General features: G+C 40.0%; 1 protein-coding gene across 1 annotated transcript in view; it reads right to left on the reverse strand.

The window, feature by feature from the left end:
• LOC141154983 (cytochrome P450 2C20-like) overlaps positions 1-9,219 on the reverse strand; it is a 36,131-nt gene extending 26,912 nt beyond the window's left edge. The window contains exons 1-3 of the mRNA XM_073641570.1: positions 8,921-9,219; positions 8,527-8,689; positions 7,280-7,429 (exon numbers count right to left, since the gene is read on the reverse strand). Coding sequence (XP_073497671.1) covers positions 7,280-7,429; positions 8,527-8,689; positions 8,921-9,100 — 493 coding nt within the window. The 5' untranslated portion in view covers positions 9,101-9,219. The remainder of the gene's footprint in view (positions 1-7,279; positions 7,430-8,526; positions 8,690-8,920) is intronic.
• Positions 9,220-12,116: the final 2,897 nt, after the last annotated feature.

A 12,116-nucleotide genomic window follows, 5' to 3' on the forward strand; every position in this document is an offset into this window, starting at 1 on the left:
AGATTTGAACCATGGAACTGCAAAACCACAGTTCTAGTTATCTGGCCTACACCAGAATCTTTTAAACAGATATATATTTGTGTCTGAACAGTCACGGAGACACTATTACTGTTTTTTTTTATGTAAAAAATGCCAAATGCCAAAAGCAGGATAATACAGAGATTTGAATCGTGGAACTGCAAAACAACAGTTCTAGTTATGTGGCCTACACCAGAATCTTTTAAACAGATATATCTGTGTGTGTACAGTCAGGGAGACACTATTACTGTTTTTTTTACAGAAAAAATGCCAAAAGCAGGATAATACAGAGATTTGAGCCGTGGAAATGCAAAACCACAGTTCTAGTTATCTGGCCTACACCAGAATCTTTTAATCAGATATATTTGGGTCTGAACAGTCACGGAGACACTATTACTGGGTTTTTTTTACAGAAAAAATGCCAAAAGCAGGATAATACAGAGATTTGAACCGTGGAGCTGCAAAACCACAATTATAGTTATGTGGCCTACATCAGAATCTTTTAAACAGATATATTTGAGTCTGAACAGTAAAGGAGACACTATTACTGTTTTTTTTACGGAAAAAAATGCCAAAAGCAGGATAATACAGAGATTTGAACAGTGGAACTGCAAAACAACAGTTCTAGTTATCTGGCCTACACCAGAATCTTTTAAACAGATATATTTGTGTCTGAACAGTCAGGGAGAAACTATTACTGTTTTTTTTTACAGAAAAAATGCCAAAAGCAGGATAATACAGAGATTTGAACCGTGGAACTGCAAAACAACAGTTCTAGTTATCTGGCCTACACCAGAATCTTTTAAACAGATATATTTGTGTCTGAGCAGTCAGGGAGAAACTATTACTGTTTTTTTTTACAGAAAAAATGCCAAAAGCAGGATAATACAGAGATTTGAACCGTGGAACTGCAAAACAACAGTTCTAGTTATCTGGCCTACACCAGAATCTTTTAAACAGATATATTTGTGTCTGAGCAGTCAGTGAGACACTATTACTGTTTTTTTTTACGGAAAAACGGCCAAAAGCTGGATAATACAGAGATTTGAACCTTGGAACTGCAAAACCAAAGTTCTAGTTATCTGGCCTACACCAGCCTCTTTTAAACAGATATATTTGTGCCTGAACAGTCACAGACACGCTCAATTTTTTTATTTTGGGGGGGGGGGGAATACCAAAAGGTTAATAAGACGTGTATTTGTACAGTCTGACTGAGAAAAAAAAATACATGATTTAGATGAAGAAAAAAAAAGATTTTTCCTGGCCCCTGAGACCGGGGGATAAGTCTAGCAATTTGACCAGTAGGAGTACACAGGACTCTAATGCAGTGTTTGCTGGTATAACCACTGCGTCTCCTATACAGCCTGCCTGCCTGATATCTGGGATGGATATTAGCCCAGAGAAGACTGAGAAGAGGGGGCATCTTTGCATGCAGTATGGACAGTGGATTGCCTTGCATGCACAACAGGGGGTTCTCTTACAGTGGAAGAAGCAGTGGTGACACCCGCTGACACTGGTCGTGGACCCTGGGGTTCGCCCCACAAAGTCGGGTGCTTGGCTGACATGTGCCTGATCATGCTGGTGGTGGTCAGGCTGGTAGTTTTGTCACCCCTGCTGATGCTGGCATAGCAGTTGGTACAAATGGCCTTTTTTGGGTTTATCAGCAGAGTCTTTAAAAAAATTCCAGACTCTGGAAGACCTACCGATTGTACTGGCAACGTCCCTCGTGTTTGTGTTACAGGAAACTGTGGCCCGCCTTCTGTGTGCGGCCACCACACTGCTTCTTCCTGCCTGTTGGGGTACTCTGCCTCCCTCCCCCTGAGTGCTGCTTGCCTCGCTCTGCGAGTCCTCCTGCCATGTTTGGTCAGTTACTAGATCATCCACCACCTCCTCCTCTTCCACTTGCACACCACGATCCTCCTCATCACTTCGTGGCAATTGTGTCTCGTCAATGTTCACCTCTTGTGTCAAATTGCCAGCGTCGACTTCCTCTGGCCGTGGCTGTTCAAATATTTGGGCATCGCTACATGGGATCTCCTCTTGCACCACTTCAAGCGGAGCAGGCGAAGGGCACAGATATGGAAATGGACCAGTGAACAGCTCTTCAGAGTGTCCAACTGTGGGATCAGTTGCTGTCTGACGACACTCGGCATGGTGGGAGGAAGGAGCATCAGGGTGAGGAGGAGTATGCAGTCGAGACTCACGGCTACTAAAACTTGACTTGCGGAAGACAGACCGGAGGTGGTGGTGCTCAGGTATTATCTGCTATCCAATTAATAACCGGTTCACACTAATCAGTTCGTAATACTGGTGTTGTAGTGTGCTTCCCTAGTAATTCGGTCAAGAAGTGGGAGCGAGAAGTTGTGGCTGTTGGTTGTGGCACAATTTCACCTTGGCCACGGCTCCGTCCTCTACACGCACCATCACCAGAACGTCCAGTTCCACGTCCCTTGCCACGCCTCCCCATTGTAGATGAAGTAAAATAGCTTACACTCGCACTATCAAGGGAAAAGGGGTTATAAAAAGGAGATTAGAACCTTGGAAGAGGAAAACCACAGATCTATTTCTCTTCCATACACCAGAATCTTTTAACACTAGGACTACTGGACTCGTGACCCCGCCTAGAACTACTGAAAGGAGTCATTTTGACTCCTTGCTTGTTTTCGTTTATTTTTAGAGTTTCATTTGTGGTTATTTATTAATAATTATATTTTTTGTAATGTATTATTATTGTGAGATCCAACAGTAATGCTTTTGATTGTTTTTTTTCTGCTTTTCTTATTTTTCTACAGAAAATAACAATAATTATAATAGACGTTTTTCAAACATTTTTTTTTATTCAAGTGCACACATATAAAGAACAACTGAAGAACAAAAAGCAGAGAAAATGTAGGTGGAGGAGCATAAAAATGAAAATATGGCGCAGAATTCACCTTCTAAACATTTGGTGTTTCGCATTTTAGGCATTGCCTTTGATTTATGGCAGTACATTGCCCACACAAAGACTTACCACAAGTCGTACAATTTCCGACAGATCTATTTTTCTTGCACTTTTCTTTGATCTGGCAAAATTTTGTTTGAACCATCACTTCTGAGCATGTAGAAACTTGGGACGTGGAACCCTTTTCCCTATCTGTGACATAAGGACCACTCAACTCTCTCACAAGCGTTTGCAAAAATGCCTTGCGTGACATTTTTTGGTGGGTAATCTCCTTGAATATTATCCATGCATTTATACCCGCAAAGTCTAAGGCATTTTCAAATGCATGAACAGGCCATCTCCTTGTGCATGTTCGTGTGGTATATTTTCGTGCCATCTGATCCACTACATCTACTCCATATTTTGTTTCATTGTAAAACTTTACCGTTTCTGGAGTTTTTTTAGCGGAATCAGACGCAACAACAACATCTGGATGGACGGAACTCAAAATGACAACATTTTTGTTGGGCTTTCCTTGACATACTGTAAGTGTAAAATTGTCTTCATTTCTAAACACTTTAGTGTTGTACAATTCCTCTTTCATGGATTTTATTTCTTTAGGCACTTCTCGCCTTATCTTGTTCAGTGTTCCCACGATGGTTGTTCCTTTGCTTTTTCGCTGTTTAGCTAATTTTACTGAAGTAAAATAATTATCGGTTGTAACATTGCGACCTTTTTTCAAAAACGGGTCCAATAACTTCATTACCACATGGTCAGCTAAACGGTCCTCAGCACGGCGTGTGTCATCTTTGCCTAGATAAGGGAAGCCATTTGCCAGATATTTGCTCCTCTTATCAACAGCTAGCCAATATTTGTGGCCATATTTATCTGGTTTGGAAGGCATGGACTGCGTGAATGGACACCTAGTTTTGCTTGGGAAAAGTTGCTCATCCACCATTATGTATGGGCCAGGTTTGTAACACGCAATACAATTTTCAATAAACCTGTCCCACACAGTAGAAAATAGAGCAAACTTGTCCGTTTGCAGTCTCTCCGATCGAGTAGATTTCTCATCAAATCTGAGAAACCTCATAATTTCAACAAAGCGGTCCCTAGACATTGTCGCTTTGCAAAACGGTATTCCCCAGTCATTACACCAAATACTGCTAATCGAGTGACGGTTCGTGCCAGATATTCCACGAGCATAGAATATCGCAATGAATGCATCTAGCTCCTCATCAGATAGAGTTTGTTCAGCATTACACAGTAATACAAGCAGGTAAAACACAAGGAAAATGTGAAAAGTTGACATGTAAATTGAACTACATCTATATGAACATCAGGGTAAATAAGACAGAGTGAAAAAATTATGCACAAAACTTTATAGCAACATTTAGTGACAAAAGGACCTCAAAATATAGTAGGGAGTCAAAATGACTCCCTTCAGTAGTTCTTGGTAAATTTTGAAAAAAACGCGCAAATTTTTCACCAAAATTATTTATTCTCACAAAATCTTTTTTCACATCATATTTGAGGAAAAGTCACCGAGTTTCAAGCCGGAATTCTGAAAAATGTAGTCACAGAAGAGAAATAAAAAACGAAAGGAGTCAAAATGACTCCATCAGTAGTTCTAGTGTTAAACAGATATATTTGTATCTGAACACTGAGCGAGACACTCAATTTTTTTATTTTCTATGTAAAAGAGGCAAAAAGGTGGATAATACAGAGATTTGAACCATGGAACTGCAAAACAACAGTTATGGTTATGTGGCCTACACCAGAATCTTTTAAACAGATATATTTGTGTCTGATCAGTCAGGGAGACACTATTACTGTTTTTTTTTATGGAAAGAAGGCCAAAATCAGGATAATACAGAGATTTGAACCATGGAACTGCAAAACCACAGTTCTAGTTATGTGGCCTACACCAGAATCTTTTAAACAGATATATATTTGTGTCTGAACAGTCATGGAGACACTATTACTGTTTTTTTTTTACGTAAAAAATGCCAAATGCCAAAAGCAGGATAATACAGAGATTTGAATCGTGGAACTGCAAAACAACAGTTCTAGTTATGTGGCCTACACCAGAATCTTTTAAACAGATATATTTGTGTGTGTACAGTCAGGGAGACACTATTACTGTTTTTTTTACAGAAAAAATGCCAAAAGCAGGATAATACAGAGATTTGAGCCGTGGAAATGCAAAACCACAGTTCTAGTTATCTGGCCTACACCAGAATCTTTTAATCAGATATATTTGGGTCTGAACAGTCACGGAGACACTATTACTGGTTTTTTTTTTACGTAAAAATGGCCAAAAGCTGGATAATACAGAGGTTTAAACCGTGGAACTGCAAAACCACAGTTATAGCTATGTGGCCTTCACCAGAATCTTTTAAACAGATATATTTGTGTCTAAACAGTCAGGGAGACACTATTACAGTTTTGTTTTACGGAAAAAATGCCAAAAGCAGGATAATACAGAGATTTGAACTGTGGAACTGCAAAACCACAGTTCTAGTTATCTGGCCTACACCAGAATCTTTTAAACAGATATATTTGTGTTTGAACAGTCAGGGAGAAACTATTACTGTTTTGTTTTACAGAAAAAATGCCAAAAGCAGGATAATACAGAGATTTGAACCGTGGAGCTGCAAAACCACAATTATAGTTATGTGGCCTACATCAGAATCTTTTAAACAGATATATTTGAGTCTGAACAGTAAAGGAGACACTATTACTGTTTTTTTTACGGAAAAAAATGCCAAAAGCAGGATAATACAGAGATTTGAACAGTGGAACTGCAAAACAACAGTTCTAGTTATCTGGCCTACACCAGAATCTTTTAAACAGATATATTTGTGTCTGAACAATCAGGGAGAAACTATTACTGTTTTGTTTTACAGAAAAAATGCCAAAAGCAGGATAATACAGAGATTTGAACCGTGGAGCTGCAAAACCACAATTATAGTTATGTGGCCTACATCAGAATCTTTTAAACAGATATATTTGAGTCTGAACAGTAAAGGAGACACTATTACTGTTTTTTTTACGGAAAAAAATGCCAAAAGCAGGATAATACAGAGATTTGAACAGTGGAACTGCAAAACAACAGTTCTAGTTATCTGGCCTACACCAGAATCTTTTAAACAGATATATTTGTGTCTGAACAATCAGGGAGAAACTATTACTGTTTTTTTTTACAGAAAAAATGCCAAAAGCAGGATAATACAGAGATTTGAACCATGGAACTGCAAAACCACAATTATAGTTATGTGGCCTACTTCAGAATCTTTTAAACAGATATATTTCACTCTGAACAGTAAAGGAAACACTATTACTGTTTTTTTTACGGAAAAAATGCCAAAAGCAGGATAATACAGAGATTTTAACCGTGGAACTGCAAAACAACAGTTCTAGTTATCTGGCCTACACCAGAATCTTTTAAACAGATATATTTGTGTCTGAGCAGTCAGCGAGACACTATTACTGTTTTTTTTACGGAAAAACGGCCAAAAGCTGGATAGTACAGAGATTTGAACCTTGGAACTGCAAAACCAAAGTTCTAGTTATCTGGCCTACACAAGCCTCTTTTAAACAGATATATTTGTGTCTGAACAGTCACAGACACGCTCAATTTTTTTATTTTGGGGGGGCGGAATACCAAAAGGTTAATAAGACGCGTATTTGTACAGTCTGACTGAGAAAAAAAAATACATGATTTAGATGAAAAAAAAAAAGATTTTTCCTGGCCCCTGAGACCGGGGGATAAGTCTTGCAATTTGACCAGTAGTAGTACACAGGACTCTAATGAAGTGTTTGCTGGTATAACCACTGCGTCTCCTATACAGCCTGCCTGCCTGATATCTGGGATGGATATTAGCCCAGAGAAAGACTGTTTGTTTGATTTGGCAGGCTTTAGAGACCCTACTCTACCTATTTCGCACTATATATCTCTCCCTAACTCAGCAGCACTGACCCTACACTGTCTGATCCCGGGTGACTGTGTCCAATATGGCGGCGCTCGGTTTTAAATACTCGAAGTGACACTCTGCAGCCAGCCAATCATGGTAATGGCCACAAACAACATGACTGCGGCATTACAGTGACTGGCTGGCAATCCCTGCATGTTCATTGGCTCTGTAAAGAGCGCCAAACGTGCAGGGCGGAGACCCGAGCTCCCGCCCGAGTAACCCGGAAATGCTCGGTGCTCGCCGAACACCCCGAGTAGATAGATGCTCGGGCGAGTACCGAGCAGTGTCGAGCATGCTCGCTCAACACTACTTAGATATAAATTTAAGTATTATCATAAACAGGACATTAAGAGGGTTCACTCACCTCCAGTTTTCCTTAGTTCCTCCCCTAGACATCGAGCTTCTTCTTGAATTTTTTCCTCAATGCTTTTTTTCCCCATCCCAAAATCCCTCAGTGTGGTGAGTGAGAATCGACGCATCAGCTTCCAGCGCTCCCCATTGCTCAGGATTACACCTTTTGGTCAGTAACAAGTGAATGTGTTAAAGTAAGACAAGTGGCTTCAAGTTATCTTTAAGTGCACAAATGTTGGAAAACAAGACGTGTCCACAATTTCCTTTTCTCAAATTTGGTATAGACTCAAAGTTCTCATGAAATAATTCAATACTGTATTGTGACATGTTCACATTATATTATATAGGAGAGATTGTGCAGTACCATTCACATCCACTACACAACATATGAAGCTGTACTACTTCAAATGTCCTGTGACCCCATTAAAAAGCAAATTGGAGACAGTGCCGTGAGTCAGGACACCACTGATATAGTGTTCATGTATGTACAGTATGTGACACATGTTGGGTGTGGGAGTATGGAGTGGGCCACGGAGCTCAATGGGTACCAGATTCAGATGCCCATTCTCCGACTACTTGAAACGATCATATGGATAGGTTCCTGTGACAGCAACAGAAAGCCCCTGTCACTGCCAACTTTATACTACTATGAAATCTAGAGTGCGGATTGGTTTCAAAGCAAATCGATAAAAGGTTTATAACAACACCAATGAAAACAACATCAATGAAAAAGTTATGGGTTTCAGAAAATGACGACCCAAATTTTTTTTTTTTAAATTTAACTACTAAAATGTAGAAAAACTATACAAGTTTTGTATCACCATAATTGTTCTAACTTGGAAAATGATCTAGCCAAATAATTTTTACTACACAATGAATGCAGTAAGAACAAACAAAAAAAAGACAATGGCAGAATTGTATTTTTTCTCTTTTTTCATCGCACTTGAATTTTTTTCCACATTTTTCAGTACATTACATAGTAAAAAAAGAAGTTTAATTCAAAACTCCAACTGGTCCTGCAAGTACAAGACCTTTCATAGGTATGACAATGCAAAAAGATAAAAAAAGGTATGACCCTTAGAAGAAGAGGAGAGAAAAACAAAAGTGGAAAAACTAAAATTGCCTGCATTCGGAAGACAAACCATTTTACTACTTTTTCAATATAAATATAGCTTGAATCTATATAAAAAGTTACGGTATATAATGTACATACACATTGTTGTTGATGTTTTTATTATTATTCAACATGATAAAACTTACCAAAATCTTTGAAAACAAATTGACCTAAATCTGTGACAGCTCTTGCGCTGAAAGCATCGCTACGATCCACTAAGGCCTCTTTTACACATTCATAACCGGCAAGGATTACCATTGGGTTACTAGCCAAATAAATGGTGAAAACCGGCCCATAACTCTCACTCATCTGAAAAGAAAAAAAAAAACAGTATAAAAAAGGCAACAGGGCACAAAATATAGAATTGAGCACCACCCCTTTAGGTCCTGTACTATGCATTAGACAACGTATGACTTTTTTTCTGGTTAGTTCCTTTAAGTGCCCATTAAAGACCTTTTCAGACCCCTTTTCATTTTGTAGGTTCTAAATCTGCAAATTAAATCCAGACGCAACATAATTATTGATATTATCAGTGCTCACCTTCACCAAGGACTTTGGCATTTCACTGGTGCTCATATGCAGCATGGTGCCCAGCACAGGTATAGGCAGTGGCCCAGGGGGCAAATTTTTCCTCCTCAATTTTCTCCTCCATTGGAAGAAATATAGAACAAGACTAACACAGATGGCCAGTAGAAGAGTTCCCGAAACTCCCAGCTCCATCTTTAGACAGTGCAGGAAGAGTTCTGTATAGTTGCCATGCCGGTAAATATGTACTAGAGCAAACAAGATCCTTTATCTCCTAACCTGTGATTTCTTCTCACGTGAGGCCAATGTGCAAGTCTTGTAAGTAGGTCACAAAGAGCAAAATTATGTAATCTCTCTAGTAAGGGCGAGGCGGTTACAAAAACATAATGATGACTTCAGTCTTCATCACAACCAGAAGCTGACAAATATGTTGCATGCTCAAGAGAATTGCACAATGTCTTACTAGATAGCTTCATGCTTTACTTATTCTTTCAGAATATGATTAGCTTTGACCTCTTCCAGACTAAACCATTTTGGGTCTTCTAGACACAAACATATTTTTTTAATCTTTTTTATTGTTTTGCGTCAATGCAAAAATACGAGGTCTACAAAAAAAACACCTTTCATATGGCAAAAAGATTGCAGTCTGCAATCTTTATTTTATCACTCATTTTCAGAACTTGTGATTTGCAGTTTGAAGCTGAACAAACCAAATTTCAAATTTCTCTTGTGGGAGTGTACCTCCAAGTAATACAGGCTGGATGTGAGGTTTGTGGGTATCTAGTTTGCTGTTGTCTTCATTTGCTCATATATCAGCATAATTTCTATTCTGCACTTATTTAATCTTTATGTGTTTCTCCTTTTCTATAGCCTATCTACTCTGTCCTCTCTCAAACCATGGATACTTTCTTTCCTCTCCCCAGTGTGGAGATCTGTGTATATCTCACTCCATGCTGCTATCTCTAAAGGCCCCGTCACACTTAGTGACGCTGCAGCGATCCCGACAACGATACGACCTGTCAGTGATCGTTGCTTCGTCGCTATGTGGTCGCTGGTGAGCTGTCAAACAGGCAGGCTCACCAACGATCAGGGGAGCAGCGACATCGTGGAAAGAATCTTTCCATGATGTCCTGCTCCTGGTTACCAGCCTGCTGAAGTAGGAGCAGGCTGGTAACCATGATAAACAACGGATTACTAGGGGCACACGCGCACCTAGTAACCCACTGTTTATCATGGTTACCACTCTGCTATGGTGAGCAGGAGGTTACCGCTCACCGTAGCAGAGTGTTAACCATGATAAACAGCGGGTTACTAAGTGCGCGTGTGCCCCTAGTAACCCGCTGTTTATCATGGTTACCAGCCTGATCGCTGCTCCCGCTGGTCACACACAGCGATGTGTGCTGACCAGCGGGAGGGCAACGACCAAAAAAAGGTCCAGGACATTCTGCAGCGATCAGCGACCTCACAGCAGGGGCCTGATCGCTGCAAAGTGTCACACATAGCGACATCGCTGGTGAGGTCGCTGTTGCGTCACCAAAACCTTGACTCAGCAGCGATCTCGCTATGTGAGACGAGGGCTTTACACTAAGAGAAGGGAGGGTGAAAACACACTGAGCTCTTTAGAACCATCATCAGGGGCTCTGTATAGGTAAGAGTAAGTAGATTTAATGCAAATAAAATTTGTTAAGAATTTTGCGTAAATTGCTGAAGTCTGCAAAATCAAACAATATGTGATTGTCTTCTCACGAATGACCTAAAATAGTCACCGTCATTTTATACGTTACACAAGATTGCATCAAACAGAGACATATTAAATGACCTCTGCTGTCCCCATAATGCCTTGCAGCTATCATATTACATGCCATATACATCAATAGGATGCACTATCTTAGCCTGTGTAAAAGCAGAGGCAGGGAATGCAGCAGTTCTTTTGTGGGAAATTTGGATACTGAGATACTGTCATGGCTTCAATGTTTAGATCAGTATTCTGTACTTATCTTTGCTGACTAGGTGTCTCATGCATGTCATTGTGGTGAATCATACCCCATGCCACCATGTGAGACCTAGTCAGTGCCAGAGGATCCTGCCGAAAGACTAATCAAAGACGAATTCGCAGGGAGCTGTGACATCAGCAAAGGTGAAAGGTAGGCCTTGAAAAGATGAGAATAATGATTGTTATTTTGGGGGTGCTGTCTCCATTTTTTAAATGGAACCTGTTGCATGATTCATGCTACACAAACCACAGGCAGCATGAATGAGAGCCTGGCTATGGGATTGCTGTCAGGCATGTTGTACTCTGAAATGCTGCAACGTTGCATAGAAAACATATTTTGAATAGCACTGCACTTTTCCATTTGATTAACTGGTCTCTCTCTTGTGTACATAAAAAGAGGCTTATCAATCAAGTAGAGCAGGGCCGAGAGGCCAGTTAGTGGCTTCTCCGAACTAATCAAGTCACAACCCATGGTCCCCAGAAAAACGTGCCTGGCTGCAATCTTACAGCCATATTCTGATTTCTGCTGCCCGTAGTTCAGGCATATTTAATCTAGTGACAGGTTCCCTTTAATTCACAGTTTGATCTGATTCAGATTGCACTCAGCCATGCAAGTCAATAAGTCCCTGGAAAACATCAGACTGTGCTCGGATGACATCTGAGTGTTGTCTGATTGCCATGAACTGTCAGACTGGAGAAGATGGAGACATTTTTTTCTCCATCTTCTCATCCGAATTGGATCACACTGTGATCACACTCTGATCAAACTCTGATTTAAAGTGTGATTAGTATAATTGACACGATTCTCTCAGATGTGAGAATGCACGGTCGTGTGACCTTAGCCTTAATATGACAAGAATATTCTCTGAAGGTTGACCCACGTATGTGTTCAAATTTTCTATGAAGTTAGTTTTACCTGTTGACATTCATTATAATGGATTTACTGTATATATTTTATAAGCCCATGAGATACCTCTGATTATCAATGTATTCCAAGATATTATCTGTGTTTGTTATAGCTTAAGAACATTCAAGGTCTGATCTTTTATTATTGTTATTATTATTATAGGGCCATTTATGACATGGCGCTTTACGTGTGAAAAGGGGTCACCGACTGGTACAGGAGGAGCAAGGACCCTGCCCGCGAGGCCTCACAATCTACAAGGGATGGGTGAGGATACAGTAGGTGATGGTAGAGCTGGTCATGCAGCGGTATGG

Source organism: Phyllobates terribilis, unplaced genomic scaffold (assembly GCF_046119375.1).
Source record: "Phyllobates terribilis strain yellow unplaced genomic scaffold, ASM4611937v1 Scaffold_7__3_contigs__length_470593459, whole genome shotgun sequence".
In the NCBI taxonomy this organism is placed as follows: domain Eukaryota; kingdom Metazoa; phylum Chordata; class Amphibia; order Anura; family Dendrobatidae; genus Phyllobates; species Phyllobates terribilis.